This window comes from Oncorhynchus gorbuscha, linkage group LG05 (assembly GCF_021184085.1).
Source record: "Oncorhynchus gorbuscha isolate QuinsamMale2020 ecotype Even-year linkage group LG05, OgorEven_v1.0, whole genome shotgun sequence".
NCBI lineage: Eukaryota > Metazoa > Chordata > Actinopteri > Salmoniformes > Salmonidae > Oncorhynchus > Oncorhynchus gorbuscha.
Window position 1 is genome coordinate 30,091,111 of NC_060177.1, and position 19,508 is coordinate 30,110,618.

General features: G+C 50.2%; 1 protein-coding gene across 1 annotated transcript in view; it reads right to left on the reverse strand.

The window, feature by feature from the left end:
• Positions 1-858: 858 nt before the first annotated feature.
• LOC124035813 (malonate--CoA ligase ACSF3, mitochondrial-like) overlaps positions 859-19,508 on the reverse strand; it is a 47,627-nt gene continuing 28,977 nt past the window's right edge. The window contains 4 exon segments of the mRNA XM_046349579.1: positions 859-1,577; positions 3,857-3,968; positions 4,196-4,279; positions 4,282-4,329. Coding sequence (XP_046205535.1) covers positions 1,460-1,577; positions 3,857-3,968; positions 4,196-4,279; positions 4,282-4,329 — 362 coding nt within the window. The 3' untranslated portion in view covers positions 859-1,459.

Consider the following 19,508-nt stretch of genomic DNA (forward strand, 5'->3'; position numbering starts at 1 on the left):
TCTGGGTGGCTGGTCTCAGACGATCCCGCAGGTTTCGAAGCCGGGTGTGGAGGTCCTGAGCTGGAGTGGTTATGTGGTCTGCGGTGTGAGGCCAATTGAACGTGCTGCCAAATTCTCTAAAACGACCTTGGAGGCAGCTTATGGTAGAGAAATGAACATGAAGTACTCTGGCAACAGCTCTGGTGGACTTTCCTGCAGTGAGCATGCCAAATGCACGTGTCCTCAAAACTTGTGTTGTGTGACAAAACTGCACATTTTAGACTATCCTTTTATTGTCCCCAGCACAAGGTACACCTGTGTAATGATCATGCTGTTTAATCAGCTTCTTGATATGCCAGACCTGTCACATGGATGGATTACCTTGGCAAAGGAGAAATGCTCACTAACAGGGATGCAACCAAATTTACACACAAAATTTGAGACATTTTTGTGCATATGGAACATTTCTGAGATATTTTAGCTCATGAAACATGGAACCAACACTTTACGTGATGCGTTTATATTTTTTACTCAGTATAAAAATGTCACCATTCTGCTAAGAGGGAATGCTCAAGTTATCTTTCTTGACCCATGATGATGGTGGCAAACAATGAATGGCGTAGTCACTATCTCTCACAGTAGCCTGTAGGAGAGATGAAGGGAGAGGCGGATAATGGAGAAGAGAGGGAGGAGGGTGGAGGATTCCCAGCTGTGGGACACTTCTCTATCTATACCCCTTCCTCTCTGCCTCTAGGCTCTCATCACACCTGTGTAACCACAGCTGCACACACCTACCTGCACACACACTCGATAAGTCACCCCTTACATAGTAGCTGAATATTAAGCAAGGCTGCAATCAATAAACCAAACACCAAAAACGGCCTTTCCATACATCATCCATTTTATTACATTAAAATAAACTTCATTGCCAATTCAAGGGTATCCATCTGGATTGTAATTATAAGCAATTTAAGAATGCACTGTACTCCCCTCTCTTCTTCTGTGTATAATGTCAAGGATCTCTTGCTGCTCTTATCATTTTCACGGTTTCTTAATGTACTTGTGTGTTGGCATAATTATTCATGCCATGATACCCAGTCATGCTAATGATCGCAGCACTCAGTCTTTAAAGAAGGCACCGCAGCCTTATCGTATTAAATCAGTTCTCTGTCATGGCAGCCAAACTAAATATATCTCCACAGCAGTTTAATCACGTGTAAGACAGCACTGTTGAGCTCAGTGCCTCCAGGCCCAGCAGTGAACAGTCCTACGGTAACTCAGAGCTGAGTGGGGTCAGTGGTGTAGTTAGTGGGATCCTCAATGAGGTCTCTTCATTCTTCCCCAGACCACTGTCTGGTGAGTCAGTCACTTGGAGCTCATCTCAATGGTTCACTGTAGTATGAGGAGGGTCTCTGCTCCTGCTGGAAGGAGGTGTCGTGGAGGAGGTGGGCCATGAAGGAGGTGCAGGCTTCTCTACTAGTTAGCTGGGGAAGAAGTGCTTGAGTAGGTCCTTCTTGTTGACCTTCCCCATCTGGTTCCTTGGCATCTCCTCCACAAGGACCAGGCCTGTAGGGATGGTGTATGGAGCCATGTGCTCTCTGAAACACAACACATGACAATTAACACACAGGACTGAAACACCACACATGACAATTAGCACACAGGACTGAAACACCACACATGACAATTAACACACAGGACTGAAACACCACACATGACAATTAACACACAGGACTGAAACACCACACATGACAATTAACAAACAGGACTGAAACACCACACATGACAATTAACAAACAGGACTGAAACACCACACATGACAATTAACACACAGGACTGAAACACCACACATGACAATTAACACACAGGACTGAAACACAACACATGACAATTAACACACAGGACTGAAACACCACACATGACAATTAACACACAGGACTGAAACACAACACATGACAATTAACACACAGGACTGAAACACATATAAAGGAATGCACATATTAACTCTTCTACTGCTTAACACACAGGCACGCACACATAGGCAGGCACACACAGGCACAAAGCCACGAGACACTACTTGAGTGTACACACAATAACAATTACAGTGGAACAAAGGCTGAGCCTCTGGTGTTGCAGTCAGTTTGAGAGATAAGAGAACGTCCTTCATACGCACTAGAGCGTCTCTCTCCCACGGTAATATCCCCCAGACTGCTTCAAGACATTTCCTATTTGGTTAATACAAAACAATGTAATCAGCATGAAATAAAAGCAAAATAGTCAAGGCAAAAACACAAGGCTGAGCTAATTAAATGTCTGCCATTTTGAATGCATGGTTGTTATGTTGAGTCGTGAAGCCTGAAGCGTTTTTATTATCTAATGGCTGTGTTGTGGCGATAGACAGAGAATAGTCAATCAATAAATCATACTTCTGTCCCTCGCAGCAGATGGGTCTGTCTCTCTCTCTCTCTGTATTACTCGCTATACATATGACTTCATGACTGTGTCACACAACTATATATGTGTGTGTGTGTGTCTGTCTAATGGGGCTTGTTCACACACCCATCTCTTGGAAGCTCTGCCTGTTGTGTATGTATGTGTGTGTGTTAGTGTGTTTCTGCACTAGCCAGTGAGGAACACAGCGATTGACAGAGATACAGGGTGACAGCTGAAGCCAGGGCACTGAGGAGTGAGCATCCATGCACTTGTTTGCCCCCCCCCCTCCATCTCCTTCACCCTGGCTGGCCCTGCCTTGGCCCTGTTCTTGCCCGTCCGCAGGCAGCACCTGTGGGTGGGGGGGCAGGGTCATTGGCAGACAGGCAGCGCTGCTAATCCACCATGCAGGACCAGCAGGGCACAGCAGTAGGGCCTGCACACCCCCACACCATATGGAGCCCACAGCACACACACACGAGCACACACACTCGAGCACACACACACACGAGCACACACACTCGAGCACACACACTCGAGCACACACACACAAGCACACACACACGGGTGGGCAGAGAGTGATAGAGAGAAAGACAAAGACAGATGGAGGGAGAGAGACAGAGAGGGAGACAAAAATAAAGAATATAGACAGCGAGTGAAAGAGGGAGGGGCACAAGGAGGGAGAGAGAGAGAGAGAGAGAGAGAGAGATGCCCTGAGCCACTCCACAGAAAAGGACATGTGTCTTCTGCCAGTGTTGGGGGGCAAAATAAACCACAGTGACATTTAGAGAAAAAAGAAGCCAAGACCGAAACAGCAACGGCTTGCCTGCCAGACACAGTCCTCCCATTCAAAATCCCTCATTTCCTCATCCTCCCTCTCTCTCTATTCTCTCCTCAGCTCCCTTCATCAGTCCACATCTGCCCTTGGCCCCTTCAGTTAAATGAGAGTGGTCTCTCTCTCTCTCCGTCTCTCCAGTAGTTAGATTGCTATTGATTTTGAGGCTTCAGCAGCAGTTACTATAAACAGGTCTGGATGACTCCCCGGGGGACTGAGCAGTGAAGTCTTCCTCTAATTCAGTAAATGCCGTGGACGCAATTCTATTTTCAAAAACACACAATTTAATGTTTGTCGCATGTTCCCAAAGAGTAAAGCCACAGAACCCTGAACACCAAATGTTTGATGGAATGGAGCAGCATGACAAAGCACAGCTAGCTAGCAGACATACCAATAAATGGAATATCTATTAGAATTTGGTCTGGCACACGTCTGTATTACAGTGGATCTACAATTTATAAGCACCTTTATGGACGTGGTACAATGAATGGTTTTGAAATAAATACTTCTACAGTTATTGGGAGTTATAGTGTTTATAAATGGTTTTAATAACGCTGCTTTATGGTGCTATAAAACTAGTGTGACATTAATGTCCTTCGTGTTGCCTGTTACCTGGCCCAGGTCTTCAGCTCTGACAGGGTCATGCTCCGCCCCCTCTTCAGCTGCACCACCGCTGTCACCTTCTGTCCCCAGGTGGCGTCCCGAGCACCAATCACAGCCACATCTGAGAGGTCAAGGGTCATCACACATCAGCATAACACCCAGAAATAAGATACATCCTGAAAGCTAGTGTAATATTTCAACGAGTAAAATTATGAATGTTGTTTAAACCCAACCAGTCTAATGGTGCCAACCATGGGAACACAAAAGCCTGAGTCTTCAGGCCAGGCGCCGGTGTAAGTCCCTGCAGTGGAAAAGCACCATAAAGGAGCCAATAGAGGGTGTGTTTACCTGTGATATCAGGGTGGGCTAGCAGGTGTCGCTCCACCTCCAGAGCACTGATCTTATAGCCTCCACTCTTTATGATGTCCACTGAGTGCGGCCCATGATCCAGTACACTCCATTCTTATAGACCGCTGTGTCCCCTGCAGGACACCATACAAGCACAGGGAGACTGTGCTTCAACGTAGGAGAAACACAGCAAAACAAAAACAAAAATTGCCTAACAGTCCTCGTCTATCATAGGTGTGCACATCTACCACGCACTGAAAAACACACACTCCATCATTCAACCCCTACTCCCACCGGGTTGTCACATGACTTGGCATATTGTGTGTAACACAGGCTTGTGTGTGGAGGAGGGAGAGAGGGTGGGTGGCATAGTGAAGCAGGCCCGCTCAGTGTTTCAGAGAGTCACAGTACCACAACACAGGCCTGCTTCATTAGTGTGTCAGAGACTCAGAGGAACCACAGTAAACAGACCACAGTCCACAGACCATAGCAGAACAGCTGAGACGGAGAGCTCCATCAATCAGCAGGTGAATGGCAATATACTGGATGCTGCACACATAGGCTGCTGATGCATTCAACCTGCTTTGCCTCTATCTCCTGGGCAAATAGCTGAGAGGAGAGAGAGAGAGCGAGAGAGAGAGAGAAGCTCAGCTGGAGTTCCCCTTAATTACCTCCCCCATGCCCACCACTGATTAGCAGCACAACGCCAAGACTCAGGTGTGCCGGGCCGTCTCTGTGGCACTGTAAAAACAGCAGCCTATATAATATAGGAAAACACAAACATCCGTGGACCATATCTGGGAACTGGCTGACATCCAGGCCACCTGACACCTCATCACTAGGTAACACTTTCTCTCAGTGGAAACGCCACACCTACCAGCCAGGGCTCAGAGAGGAACACTGACTGACTGGCATACTGTGACCTCAGACAGAAGAGCCATGATAGACACCTACTGGTGTGACCACGGGGGAGTACTGGATGGGTGTGTGGGTGTGCCTGTTTGGGAGTGGTGTGTGGAAGGGGGAGTTTATGTGTGTGTGTGAAGTGTGGGGGCTGGTTATTGAGTGTGATACGGGGCTGGTTATTGGGTGTGATAAGGGGCTGTTATTGAGTGCGATAAGGGGCTGGTTATTGGGTGTGATAAGGGGCTGGTTATTGGGTGTGATAAGGGGCTGTTATTGAGTGTGATACAGGGCTGGTTATTGGGTGTGATAAGGGGCTGGTTATTGGGTGTGATAAGGGGCTGTTATTGAGTGTGATACGGGGCTGGTTATTGGGTGTGATAAGGGGCTGTTATTGAGTGTGATAAGGGGCTGGTTATTGAGTGTGAGGGCTCAGCTGGGACTGGGGGGTGATGAGGAGGGGAAGTGGGTCATTGTGGAGGATGAGTGTGGGACTGAGATGTGGTGAGGGGGAGGTGTGGAGAGAAGGCGAGAGTTCTGGTGGATCATTACAGAGTCCCCAGCTGAGGCAGAGAGAGGGAAATGAAGGCTGTGTGAGAGGTGTGGGGGTGTATTGGGGTGTGTGAGAGGTGTAGGGCTGTATTGGGGTGTGTGAGAGGTATAGGGCTGTATTGGGGTGTGTGAGAGGTGTAGGGCTGTATTGGGGTGTGTGAGAGGTATAGGGCTGTATTAGGGTGTGTGAGAGGTGTAGGGCTGTATTAGGGTGTGTGAGAGGTGTGTGGGTGTATTGGGGGGTGTGAGAGGTGTGGGTGTGTATTAGGGTGTATTGGGGTGTGTGAGAGGTGTGGGGTGTATGAGAAGAGTGGGGTGTATTGGGATGTGTGAGAGGTGTAAGGGGGTGTATTGGGGTGTGTGAGGTGTGTGGGTGTATTGGGGGGTGTGTGGGTGTATTGGGGGTGTGAGAGGTGTGGGTGTGTATTAGGGTGTATTGGGGTGTGTGAGAGGTGTGGGGTGTATGAGAAGTGTGGGGTGTATTGGGATGTGTGAGAGGTGTAGGGGGTGTATTGGGGTGTGTGAGGTGTGTGGGTGTATTGGGGTGTGTGAGAGGTGTGGGGGTGTATGTGAGAGGTGTGGGGGTGTATTGGGGTGTGTGAGAGGTGTGAGGGAGTATTGGGGTGTGTGGGTGTATTAGGGTGTGTGAGAGGTGTGTGGGTGCGTGAGAGGTGTGTGGGTGTGTGAGAGGTGTGGGGGTGTATTTGGGTGTGTGAAGGGTGTGGGGAGGGTGAGAGGTGTGGGTGTATTGGGGTGTGGGGGTGTATGTGAGAGGTGTGGGGGTGTATTGCGGTGTGTGGGAGGTGTGGGGGTGTATTGGGGTGTGTGGGAGGTGTGGGGGTGTATTGGGGTGTGTGGGGGTGTATTTGTGGTGTGTGGGAGGTGTGGGGGTGTATTGTGGTGTGTGGGAGGTGTGGGGGTGTATTGGGGTGTGTGAGAGGTGTGGGGGTGTGTGAGAGGTGTGGGGGTGCATTGAGGTGTGTGAGAGGTGTGGGGGTGTATGTGAGAGGTGTGGGGGTGTATTGGGATGTGTGTGAGGTGTGGGGGAGTATTGGGGGTGTATTGGGGTGTGTGAGTGTATTAGGGTGTGTGAGAGGTGTGTGGGTGTGTGAGAGGTGTGGGGGTGTATTTGGGTGTGTGAGAGGTGTGGGGGTGTGTGAGAGGTGTGGGGGTGTGTGTGAAAGGTGTGGGGGTGTATTTGGGTGTATGAGAGGTGTAGGGATGTATTGGGGTGTGTGAGGTGTGTGGGTGTATTGGGGTGTGTGAGAGGTGTGGGGGTGTATTGGGGTGTGTGAGAGGTGTGGGGGTGTATTGGGGGTGTATTGGGGTGTGTGAGTGTATTAGGGTGTGTGAGTGTGTGAGAGGTGTGTGGGTGTGTGAGAGGTGTGTGGGTGTGTGAGAGGTGTGGGGGTGTGTGAGAGGTATGGGGGTGTATATGAGAGGTGTGGGGGTGAATTGGGGTGTATGAGAGGTGTGGGGGTGTATTGGGGTGTGTGAGGTGTATTGGTGTGTGGAGATGTATGTGAGAGGTGTGGGGGTGTATTGCGGTGTGTGGGAGGTGTGGGGGTGTATTGTGGTGTGTGGGAGGTGTGGGGGTGTATTGGGGTGTGTGAGGGTGTGGGGGTGTATTGGGGTGTGTGGGGGTGTGGGGGTGTATTGGGGTGTGTGAGAGGTGTGGGGGTGTATTGGGGTGTGTGTGAGGTGTGGGGGAGTATTGGGGGTGTATTGGGGAGTGTGAGTGTATTAGGGTGTGTGAGAGGTGTGTGGGTGTGTGAGAGGTGTGGGGGTGTATTTGGGTGTGTGAGAGGTGTGGGGGTGTGTGAGAGGTGTGGGGTGTATTGGGGTGTGTGAGAGGTGTGGGGGTGTATTGGGGTGCATGAGAGATGTGGATGGAGTATTGAGGGTGTATTGGGGGTGTGTGAGGTATTAGGGGTGTGGGGGTGTATTGGGGGGTGTGTGGGGTGTATTGGGGTGTGTGGGAGGTGTGGGGGTGTATTGGGGTGTGTGAGAGGTGTGGGGGTGTATTGGGTGTGTGGGAGGTGTGGGGGTGTATTGGGGTGTGTGTGAGGTGTGGGGAGTATTGGGGGTGTATTGGGGAGTGTGGGTATTAGGGTGTGAGAGTGTGTGGGGGTGTATTGGGGTGTGTGGGAGGTGTGGGGTGTATTGGGGGTGTATTGGGGAGTGTGAGTGTATTGGGGTGTGTGAGAGGTGTGGGGGAGTATTGGGGGTGTATTGGGGAGTGTGTATTGTGAGAGGTGTGTGTGTGGGTGTGTGTGTGGGTGTATTGGGGTGTGTGAGAGGTGTGGGGGTGTATTGGGGTGTGTGGGGGTGTATTGGGGTGTGTGAGAGGTGTGGGGGTGTGTGAGAGGTGTGGGGTATTGGGGGTGTATTGGGGTGTGTGTGAGGTGTGGGGGAGTATTGGGGGTGTATTGGGGAGTGTGAGTGTATTAGGGTGTGTGAGAGGTGTGGGGGTGTGTGAGAGGTGTGGGGGTGTATTTGGGTGTGTGAGAGGTGTGGATGGAGTATTGAGGGTGTATTGGGGTGTGTGAGGTGTGGGGGTGTATTTGGGTGTGTGAGGGGTGTGGGGGAGAGTGAGAGGTGTGGGGGTGTGTGAGAGGTATGGGGGTGTATGTGAGAGGTGTGGGGTGTATTGGGGTGTATGAGAGGTGTGGGGGAGTATTGGGGGTGCATTGGGGTGTGTGAGTGTATTAGGGTGTGTGAGAGGTGTGTGGGTGTGTGAGAGGTGTGGGAGTGTATTTCGGTGTGTGAGACGTGTGGGGGTGTGTGAGAGGTATGGGGGTGTATGTGAAAGGTGTGGGGGTGTATTGGGGTGTGTGAGAGGCGTGGGGGTGTATTGGGGTGTATGAGAGGTGTGGGGGTGTATTGGGGTGTGTGAGGTGTGTGGGTGTATTGGAGTGTGTGAGAGGTGTGGGGGTGTATTGGGGTGTGTGAGGTGTGTGGGTGTATTGGGGTGTGAGAGGTGTGGGGGTGTATTGGGGGTGTATTGGGGTGTGTGAGGTGTGTGGGTGTATTGGGGTGTGAGAGAGGTGTGGGGGTGTATGTGAGAGGTGTGGGGGTGTATTGGGGTGTGTGGGGGTGTATTGGGGTGTGTGAGAGGTGTGGGGGTGTATTGGGGTGTGTGAGAGGTGTGGGGGTGTATTGGGGTGTGTGAGAAGTGTGGGGGTGTATTGGGGGGCGAGAGGTGTGGGGGTGTATTGGGGTGTGTGAGAGGTGTGGGGGTGTATGTGAAAGGTGTGGGGGTGTATTGGGGTGTGTGAGAGGTGTAGGGGTGTATGAGAGGTGTGGGGGTGTATTGGGGTGTGTGAGGTGTGTGGGTGTATGAGAGGTGTATGTGAGAGGTGTGGGGTGTATTGGGGTGTATGAGAGGTGTGGGGAGTATTGGGGGAGTGTATTGGGGTGTGTGAGGTGTGTGGGTGAGGTGTGAGGGGGTGTGTGAGAGGTATGGGGGTGTATGTGAAAGGCGTGGGGTTGTATTGGGGTGTGTGAGAGGTGTAGGGGTGTATTGGGGTGTATTGGGGTGTGTGAGAGGTGTGGGGTTGTATTGGGGTGTGTGAGAGGTGTGGGGTTGTATTGGGGTGTATGAGAGATGTGGATGGAGTATTGAGGGTGTATTGGGGTGTGTGAGATGTGTGGGTGTATTAGGGTGTGTGAGGGGTGTGGGGGAGGGTGAGAGGTGTGGGGGTGTGTGAGAGGTATGGGGTGTATGTGAGAGGTGTGGGGTGTATTGGAGTGTATCAGAGGTGTGGGGGAGTATTGGGGGTGTATTGGGGTGTGTGAGTGTATTAGGGTGTGTGAGAGGTGTGTGGGTGTGTGAGAGGTGTGGGGGTGTATTTGGGTGTGTGAGAGGTGTGGGGGTGTGTGGGAGGTGTGGGGGGTGTGAGAGGTATGGGGGTGTATGTGAAAGGTGTGGGGGTGTATTGGGGTGTGTGAGAGGTGTGGGGGTGTATTGGGGTGTATGAGAGGTGTGGGGGTGTTTTGGGGTGTGTGGGTGTATTGGAGTGTGTGAGAGGTGTGGGGGTGTATTGGGGTGTGTGAGGTGTGTGGGTGTATTGGGGTGTGAGAGGTGTGGGGGTGTATTGGGGGTGTATTGGGGTGTGTGAGGTGTGTGGGTGTATTGGGGTGTGAGAGAGGTGTGGGGGTGTATGTGAGAGGTGTGGGGGTGTATTGGGGTGTGTGGGAGGTGTGGGGGTGTATTGGGGTGTGTGAGAAGTGTGGAGGTGTATTGGGGTGTGTGAGAGGTGTGGGGGTGTATTGGGGTGTGTGAGAGGTGTGGGGGTGTATTGGGGTGTGTGAGAGGTGTGGGTGTATGAGAGGTGTATGTGAGAGGTGTGGGGTGTATTGGGGTGTATGAGAGGTGTGGGGGAGTATTGGGGGAGTGTATTGGGGTGTGTGAGGTATGTGGGTGTATTGGGGTGTGTGAGAGGTGTGGGGGTGTGTGAGAGGTATGGGGGTGTATGTGAAAGGCGTGGGGTTGTATTGGGGTGTGTGAGTATTGGGGTGTATTGGGGTGTGTGAGAGGTGTGGGGTTGTATTGGGGTGTGTGAGAGGTGTGGGGTTGTATTGGGGTGTATGAGAGATGTGGATGGAGTATTGAGGGTGTATTGGGGTGTGTGAGGTGTGTGGGTGTATTAGGGTGTGAGGGGTGTGGGGGAGGGTGAGAGGTGTGGGGGTGTGTGAGAGGTATGGGGGTGTATGTGAGAGGTGTGGGGTGTATTGGGGTGTATCAGAGGTGTGGGGGAGTATTGGGGGTGTATTGGGGTGTGTGAGTGTATTAGGGTGTGTGAGAGGTGTGTGGGTGTGTGAGAGGTGTGGGGGTGTATTTGGGTGTGTGAGAGGTGTGGGGGTGTGTGGGAGGTGTGGGGGGGGGGTGTGAGAGGTATGGGGGTGTATGTGAAAGGTGTGGGGGTGTATTGGGGTGTGTGAGAGGTGTGGGGGTGTTTGGGGTGTATGAGAGGTATGGGGGTGTTTTGGGGTGTGTGGGTGTATTGGGTGTGTGAGAGGTGTGGGGGTGTATTGGGGTGTGTGAGGGTGGGGGTGTGGGTGTATTGGGGTGTGAGAGGTGTGGGGGTGTATTGGGGGTGTATTGGGGTGTGTGAGGTGTGTGGGTGTATTGGGGTGTGAGAGAGGTGTGGGGGTGTATTGAGGGTGTGGGGGTGTATTGGGGTGTGTGGGTGTATTGGGGTGTGTGAGAAGTGTGGAGGTGTATTGGGGTGTGTGAGAGGTGTGGGGGTGTATTGGGGTGTGTGAGAGGTGTGGGGGTGTATGTGAAAGGTGTGGGGGTGTATTGGGGTGTGTGAGAGGTGTAGGGGTGTATGAGAGCTGTGGGGGTGTATTGGGGTGTGTGAGGTGTGTGGGTGTATGAGAGGTGTATGTGAGAGGTGTGGGGTGTATTGGGGTGTATGAGAGGTGTGGGGGAGTATTGGGGGTGTATTGGGGTGTGTGAGGTGTGTGGGTGTATTGGGGTGTGTGAGAGGTGTGGGGTGTGTGAGAGGTATGGGGGTGTATGTGAAAGGCGTGGGGTTGTATTGGGGTGTGTGAGAGGTGTAGGGGTGTATTGGCGTGTATTGGGGTGTTGAGAGGTGTGGGGTTGTATTGGGGTGTGAGAGGTGTGGGGTTGTATTGGGGTGTGTGAGAGGTGTGGGGGTGTATTGGGGTGTGTGAGAGGTTTGGGGGTGTATTGGGGTGTGTGAGAGGTTTGGGGGTGTATTGGGGTGTGTGAGAGGTTTGGGGGTGTATTGGGGTGTGTGAGAGGTGTGGGGGTGTGTGAGAGGTGTGGGGGTGTGTGAGAGGTATGGGGGTGTGTGAGAGGTATGGGGGTGTATGTGAAAGGTGTGGGGTTGTATTGGGGTGTGTGAGAGGTGTAGGGGTGTATTGGGGTGTGTGAGGTGTGTGGGTGTATGAGAGGTGTGGGGGTATATTGGGGTGTATGAAAGGTGTGGGGGATTATTGGGGGTGTATTGGGGTGTGTGAGAGGTGTGGGGGTGTATTGGGGTGTGTGAGTGTATTAGGGTGTGTGAGAAGTGTGTGGGTGTGTGAGAGGTGTGGGGGGTGTGTGAGAGGTGTGGGGGTGTGTGAGAGGTATGGGGGTGTATGAGAGGTGTGGGGGTGTTTTGGGGTGTGTGAGGTATGGGGGTGTATGAGAGGTGTGGCGTTGTATTGGGGTGTATGAGAGGTGTGGAGGAGTATTGGGGGTGTATTGGGGTGTGTGGGTGTATTGGGGTGTGAGAGAGGTGTGGGGGTGTATGTGAGAGGTGTGGGGGTGTATTGGGGTGTGTGGGGGTGTATTGGGGTGTGTGAGAAGTGTGGGGGTGTATTGAGAGGTGTGGGGGGTGTGTGAGAGGTGTGGGGGTGTATTGGGGTGTGTGAGAGGTGTGGGTGTGTGTGGGGGTGTGTGAGAGGTATGGGGGTGTATGTGAAAGGTGTGGGGTTGTATTGGGGTGTGTGAGAGGTGTAGGGGTGTATTGGGGTGTATGAGGTGTGTGGGTGTATGAGAGGTGTGGGGGTGTATTGGGGTGTATGAGATGTGTGGGGGATTATTGGGGGTGTATTGGGGTGTGTGAGAGGTATGGGGGTGTATGTGAAAGGTGTGGGGGTGTATTGGGGTGTGTGAGAGGTGTGGGGGTGTGTGAGAGGTGTGGGGGTGTATTGGGGTGTGTGAGGTGTGTGGGTTCATTGGGCTGTGTGAGAGGTGTGGGGGTGTATGTGAAAGGTGTGGGGTTGTATTGGGGTGTGTGAGAGGTGTAGGGGTGTATTGGGGTGTATTAGAGGTGTGGGGGTGTATTGGGATGTGTGGGTGTAAGAGGTGTGGGGGTTTATGTGAGAGGTGTGGGGGTGTATTGGGGTGTATGAGAGGTGTGGGGGAGTATTGGGGGTGTGTGAGGTGTGTGGGGTGTATTGGGGTGTGTGAGAGTGTGTGGGGGTGTATGTGAGAGGTGTGGGGGTGTATTGGGGTGTGTGGGAAGTGTGGGGGTGTATTGGGGTGTCTGAGAGGTGTGGGGATGTATTGGGGTGTGTGGGTGTATGGGTGTATTGGGGTGTGTGAGAGGTGTGGGGGTGTATTGGAGTGTGTGAGGTGTGTGGGTGTATTGGGGTGTGTGAGAGGTGTAGGGGGTATTGGGGGTGTATTGGGGTGTGTGTGATGTGGGGGTGTATTAGGGTGTGTCATAGGTGTGGAGGTGTATGTGAGAGGTGTGGGGGTGTATTGGGGTGTGTGGGGGTGTATTGGGGTGTGTGAGGGGTGTGGGGGTGTATGTGAGAGGTGTGGGGGTGTATTGGGGTGTGCGAGAGGTGTGGGGGTATATTGGGGTGTGTGAGGTATTTGGGTGTGTGAGAGGTGTGGGGGTGTGTGAGAGGTGTGGGGGTTTATGTGAAAGGTGTGGGGGTGTATTGGGGTGTGTGCGAGGTGTATGTGAGAGGTGTGGGGTGTATTGGGTGTGTGAGAGGTCTGGGGGTGTATGTAAGAGGTGTATTGGGCAGTGTGAGAGGTGTGTGGGTTTATTGGGGTATGTGAGAGGTGTAGCTGTGTATGTGAGAGATGTGGGGTGTAGTGGGGTGTATGTGAGAGGTGTGGGGTGTAGTGGGGTGTATGTGAGAGGTGTGGGAGTGTATTGGGGTATGTGAGAGGTGTAGCGGTGTATTGGGGTGTATGTGAGAGATGTCGGGGTGTATTGGGGTATGTGAGAGGTGTAGCGGTGTATTGGGGTATGTGAGAGGTGTAGGTGTTTTGGTGGGGGGGGTTAAGCAGGTGCTGGAGAACAGGGCCTGGTCCAGGGTTGGTGGGTGGTGACTGGTAGAGGAGTGCAGTGGAAGAGGCAGCTGTTGACACATCCACAAGGTCACCCAGCCTCTCTCTGTCTCAAGGTCAGCCCTCATTCATTAGAGATACAGCATCAGGAGAAGCGAACTACGACATTACCTTCTATTCAGTCTCACTTCTACCAGACCTCTACATTCTATAACTGATGTCAGTGTACATTATCATATGCATAGTACACACTTGCCATCGTATATGGTATCAAGGTATGGAAATACTAGATAAAGACTTAAGCATAAATCAAAACCAGTTTAGTTACAGTCTCATCTCCTCTCTATCACTCGCGCACTTAATCATCTCAACCTCCCAAAATACATTAATCTATCCTCTCAACTCTTCTCTACATCCCTCTAGCCCATCCTGCCTCTTTCAGCACGCTCCTCTTTCAGTACTGCGACTCCTCCATCCCCTCCTCTCCATCTCCCCTTTCTCTCCTCTTGCTCTCTCTCTCCCCTCCCCCTTCTTCATACAGTGTCTCTTCCTCTCCCATTGCCTGCCCTCCTCTCTCTCTCTCTCCTCCCTGCCTCCACCGAGCACAGCATCAATAGAGGGCCCATCTGTTCCCATACATCACGCACTTCATTTCAGTTTATTAGCCGGGATAAATCATAAATATTTCATTATACATCACGGGCGGCTGTCGCAGGGACGCCGCAATTTATCACCGCTGCCCTCTCTCCCGGCTCCGCGCCGGAGCAATAAGCTTTCCAGTCTATTAAACAAGATTGATACAGTGTGTAAATTTAGATATTGGGAATTTCTTCACAGACCACTGCTCTGCACTGATAGACCGGGGCAACGGGGGAGGAGAGGATTGGGGGAGGAGGTGGGGAGCAGAGGAACTGGATGGGTGTTAACATCAGTAATAGTGTATTTACAGTTTCCCCTTCCTTCCCTTCGGTTTTAAGGAAGAAAACCCCAAAAGCCAGGAATAATTTAGTCACAGGCGTGTAGCCCCGTTCTCATGTAAATAGAAAGTAGAATGAGAACATGTTTTACATGACTACAGATAAGTGGGATGCCATGGGGTTGGAGGGGAATATATGCAAAGCTTTTCACTTCACCCTTCTTTACGGCTCCATGATGTCTGAGGGGAAAGGGGACTACACAACACAGCAGACAGACACATTACTAACATTCAGTACAGTCAAACAGTCTTCAGCTGACTTTGACACACTTGGTGCTCACTTGACGATGGCTGTTGTGACCTTATATCTTTGAGGAACGGGAAAATAAGGAGAGAGAAACAGCGCCTGTTTGGATTGAGGGACCAGTGGGAATAGTGATTGGAGAAGACACTGATAAAAATGGAGAGGGCGGCTTTTGGACACACTGAAGAATACTTGTGATTTGACATCCCAGTCTCAGTCTCTGTACTGTTGTGGAGGACAAGTGGAGGAGGAGTGGAGATATGGACGATTAAAACGATAATCGATAAGAAGCCTTCTTGCGCCGGGCTTTCATCTCCTTCGTAGGCATGGGGAAAAAACGATGGATGGCACGGAATAAATTTTAAAACGTGGAATAGAATAGAAGATGGTGGCGCAGAGAAAGTCTCCTGGTCTGCAGTGACGTGTCTCCTCTCCTTTCTCCTCTCAGCACCTTGCCAGTGTCTGTCTCCCCTGCCTGCCACCATGATCTCAAGCCAGGCTGGAAGTCAGACAGGGAAAAGGCAGGGAAGTGACTGTCAGCACTGCCCAAAGCCAAAACAAAAAACGCAGAGGCACAAACATACACTAACACTTGTCTTTGGGTGCTCTGGGCACACTCAGTGGTAAGGTTACACTGTGGGAGGTTTTGGTGAGGGGGGGACTCTAGAAAGGGCAGAGTGAGACAAATGACAAAGGCCACGCTCAGCGTCACACACACTTCCTGTCAACTCCAGGCGCCGCTGCTCTAGGTGTTAAAAGAGAGAGACACATGGAACACGTGGTACATTTTCTGTGCCAGTTGCAAGTTTAAAGACATCAAGTTGGTCCTGTATCAGTCAGTCAGCATTTTCACCTCACACAAGACGCCATCAACTAACTAAGTAGCGTATTGATGAAGATAAGCCAGTAGCCATGTTCTCAGCGAGAACATCCAGCATCACAGCAAGAGGAGAAGGCCTTATCGGAGCTGGATGAATGGGGGGTCTGCTACTCTGTTCACAGCCATCTCTCTTTAAGAACAACAGTCAACACAAAGCAGGGAGACATTAATATTAATGCCAACATTAAAACCCAGGCGGCTAAATGGAACAGCTAATGAGGATGAATAACAGACAACCGCCGACAAAAATCACCAGCTCTGATGTTATTTATCATCCTTAGCTTTTGTCACAGCTCCTTTTTGTTGCGTAATTAATATCATACAAGAAAGCGGCTTGGCACTCGGATGAGTGATCGGATGAGTGATCGGATGAGTGATCGGATGAGTGATCTCATTTGTATAGTACAATGCAATTAAAGGGAGAGAATTGCTTTATGTTAATGTTCCTGACTACGTTGCTCGCGGTTGATTGTCGTCTTGGCGAGATAGCGAGCAAACTTTTACGATTGATAACCTCTCCCGGGAGATCTGGCGTGTACTTACACTAACTACTAGACTACCGTTTGCATGGAACTGTTCACCATGTTTGACACACAGAGCCGGTGCAGAAGCTCCCTAGAATCTAAAAAGTAGCCATTTATGCCAAGACATAGCAGAGATCAACATGGCAGCACACTGCCTACACTGTAGCGGTAATGCTGGTATGCCAATCAATGTACTGTAGGCATTATCCTGCCTTATCAGTGAGTCTAAAAAGACTTACAGCCTGTTCCGTCCATCCTACCTATACCTCCATCCTCTCCTCTCATCTCATGGCCAACTCTAGCAGAACAGCACAGAGGTCCCTCCCCCTCCATCTGCCATCAGTCTACAGTTGACAGCCAGCTCAGAAAATATTCACTATTTATCTATCAGTCTTTCCACTAAAAAGAGAAAATCAATGCCAAGCCAAAAGTAGAGTAGGTCAATAAATCTAATGTGGGCTGTCTTTGTTTCTTCTTGGGGCACACAGAATGTTTATAGCATTTCAATGTAGAACTGGTGGTTTACCACATATCCTGCTCCACATGTCAACACCTTGATTGGAACACTTCATTGGAATGGAAGTGTAGCCTTACCATAGGGGAAATGGAACAGGGGGAGGCTGGGTGGTAGAGCCGTGAGGGGAATGTGACATTGGCGGGGCGCCGCGTTGTGACCGGAGGTGAAATGTGACATTGGGGAGGGTGGGGGAGCGGGAGGAAGGGAGAGGGAGGTAAAGAACACTGCCGGGAGCAATGGAGGAATGCTTAAATCACTAGTGATGGCTGCCTGCCTGGAAAATAAGGCTGCTGACTGTCCTGCAGACACTAGTTTCACCTCAGCTGAGAGGTTAAGACTGACAAAACTTTCAAACCTAACACGCACTGAGCACACACACACAAATGTAAAAAATATTTGCAGATTGAATGCAAAATCCGGCCACAGTACAAACTACACACAAAATCAACGGCCCACAGACTAGTGATCGGGGTAAAAGAAAATGACACGAGAGTATTGCAACACTATTTTTGATTATATTATATAAGTATCATAAAACAAATTAAATATACAGTATCTACAGTGCATTTTGATACGTTGCAGCCTTATTTAAAAATGGATTAAATCGTTTACAGCCTTATTTAAAAATGGATTAAATCGCATCAATCTACACACAATACCCCATAATGACAAAGCAAAAACTGTTATTTTTAGATATTTAAAAAATATATATATTTTTTAAACCATTTACATAAGTATTCAGACACTTCACTCAGTACTTTGATGAAGAACCTTTGGCAGCGATTACAACCTTGGGTCTTCTTGGGTATGACGCTACAAGCTTGGCACACCTCTATTTGGGGACTTTCTCCCATTCTTCACTACAGATACTCTGAAGCTCTGTGCAGAGAGGTTCTGCTCTCCTCTCTGCCCTGAGATGAGCTCCACTTCTCTCCTCTCACCCTAGTTAGCATTCTCCCCACTCCATTCAGTGGCCTGCACACCCACATCCAAGCCTGCCTGTTATTACGAGCACAGCAAGGCTAATGTGCAGTCCCCAAACAGTGCTTAACCTGAGAACTGGCAACTTTTAGGACCCCTCCATTATTCATAGGTATGTGCACGCAGAATTTGGAAAATTGCTAATGCTTTCCCTCCCAGTCATCTTTATTTATTGATAGGTATAATTATTTATTGTTTTTCAGCGTATAATCCATTCCCGGGGAAAAAGTGTCAGCTGTCCTGCTAGAGTGCTGGAGACCAGCTGATCCCCACTTCTCCCAGTCGTTCCCTCTTTCTTCCTCTACCTCTCCCCCTTTCCATTTCTATCTCCGCAGCGCTACGGCTAATAAAATGAATGGTCTTGTTTACGAGGGACAGTCTTAAGGTCTGCACTGGTACAATGGGAAAACCTTATTCGTTAGAGCCTAACCACACAGGCAGGCAGCCTGCACACAAACACCAGAGGCAGAAGAAATCTGACCAGTCAATATTTTATGGAGGGAGTCGAAGATAACGATCCATCTACAACGCTGGTTATGAATTCATGATGGCGTTAGGCCTTGGCAGCATTCCTCACACCGTCTGGGTGCTTGTGTGTCACCATGGTTGTCCCGAGGTTGAAATGATGTTAAGATCCTGATAGAGGGATGTGGAGGCAGGTTTCAGTTACTATGTCCAGAGACTGGCTCATCATTAGTGCTGTATACTTGGGAGGCCATTGGCATGGTAGAACCCAGTCAAACAGTCAGTAACTCTAAACCAGTGTGAATGATCTGCTCAATAGGTGGCCTGGAGCCCCTGGCCAGTTAAGGAGACTGACACACACTCTGTCCCCCTCCCTGGTAGGTAATCTAGCAGACACAGACAGCTGAAAGGGAGCTACTGAGGAGTATGTTTAAAAGCAGGGCAGATTGGAGAGAGGAGAGGCCGAGCGAGTGAGTTGACACAAAGAGAAGTGAGGAAAATCAATGGGAACAAACATGGTGTGGAGATGGGCGCAAAGTGAGCGCTCAACAGGGTGACAGCTTATCCATAGAGGTGCCAGTCAGGCTGCTGCAGGGCCACACTTACCCAATTAAAGAGACCGCCAGGCAAACAGAAACCATGTTGAGCTCTTGGCTCTCCCTGTTCTTTTCTCTTCATCTCCCTCATCCTCTCTCCTTACCCCTCTCTCTCTCTCTGAGGGAGACTGTGTGTATGGTAAAGGGTGAGCACACGGGGTAAATTCCAGAGTGGCGCAGCGGTCTAAGGCACTGCATCTCCGTGCTAGAGGCATCACTACAGACTAGAGGTCGACCGATTCTGATTTTTCACCGCCGATACCGATTATTGGAGGACCAAAAAAGCTGATGCCGATTAATCGGCCGATATTTATTTGTAATAATGACAATTACAACAATACTGAATGAACACTTATTTTAACTTAATATAATACATCAATAAAATCAATTTAGCCTCAAGTAAATAATGAAACGTGGTTTAAATAATGCAAAAACAAAGTGTTGGAGAAGAGAGTAAAAGTGCAATATGTGCTATGTAAGAAAGCTAACGTTTCAGTTCCTTGCTCAGAACATGAGAACATATGAAAGCTGGTGGTTCCTTTTAACATGAGTCTTCAATATTCACAGGTAAGAAGTTTTAGGTTGTAGTTAATATAGGAATTACAGGACTATTTCGCTCTATACCATTTGTATTTCATTAACTTTTGACTTTTGGATGTTCTTATAGGCACTTTAGTATTGCCAGTGTAACAGTATAGCTTCCGTCCCTCTCCTCGCTCCTCCCTGGGCTCGAAACAGCAACACAACGACAACAGCCACCCTCGAAGCAGTGTTACCCATGCAGAGCAAGGGGAACAACTACTAGAAGGCTCAGAGCGAGTGACGTTTGAAACGCTATTAGCATGCGCTAACTAGCTAGCCATTTCACTTTGGTTACACCAGCCTCATCTCGGGAGTTGATAGGCTTGAA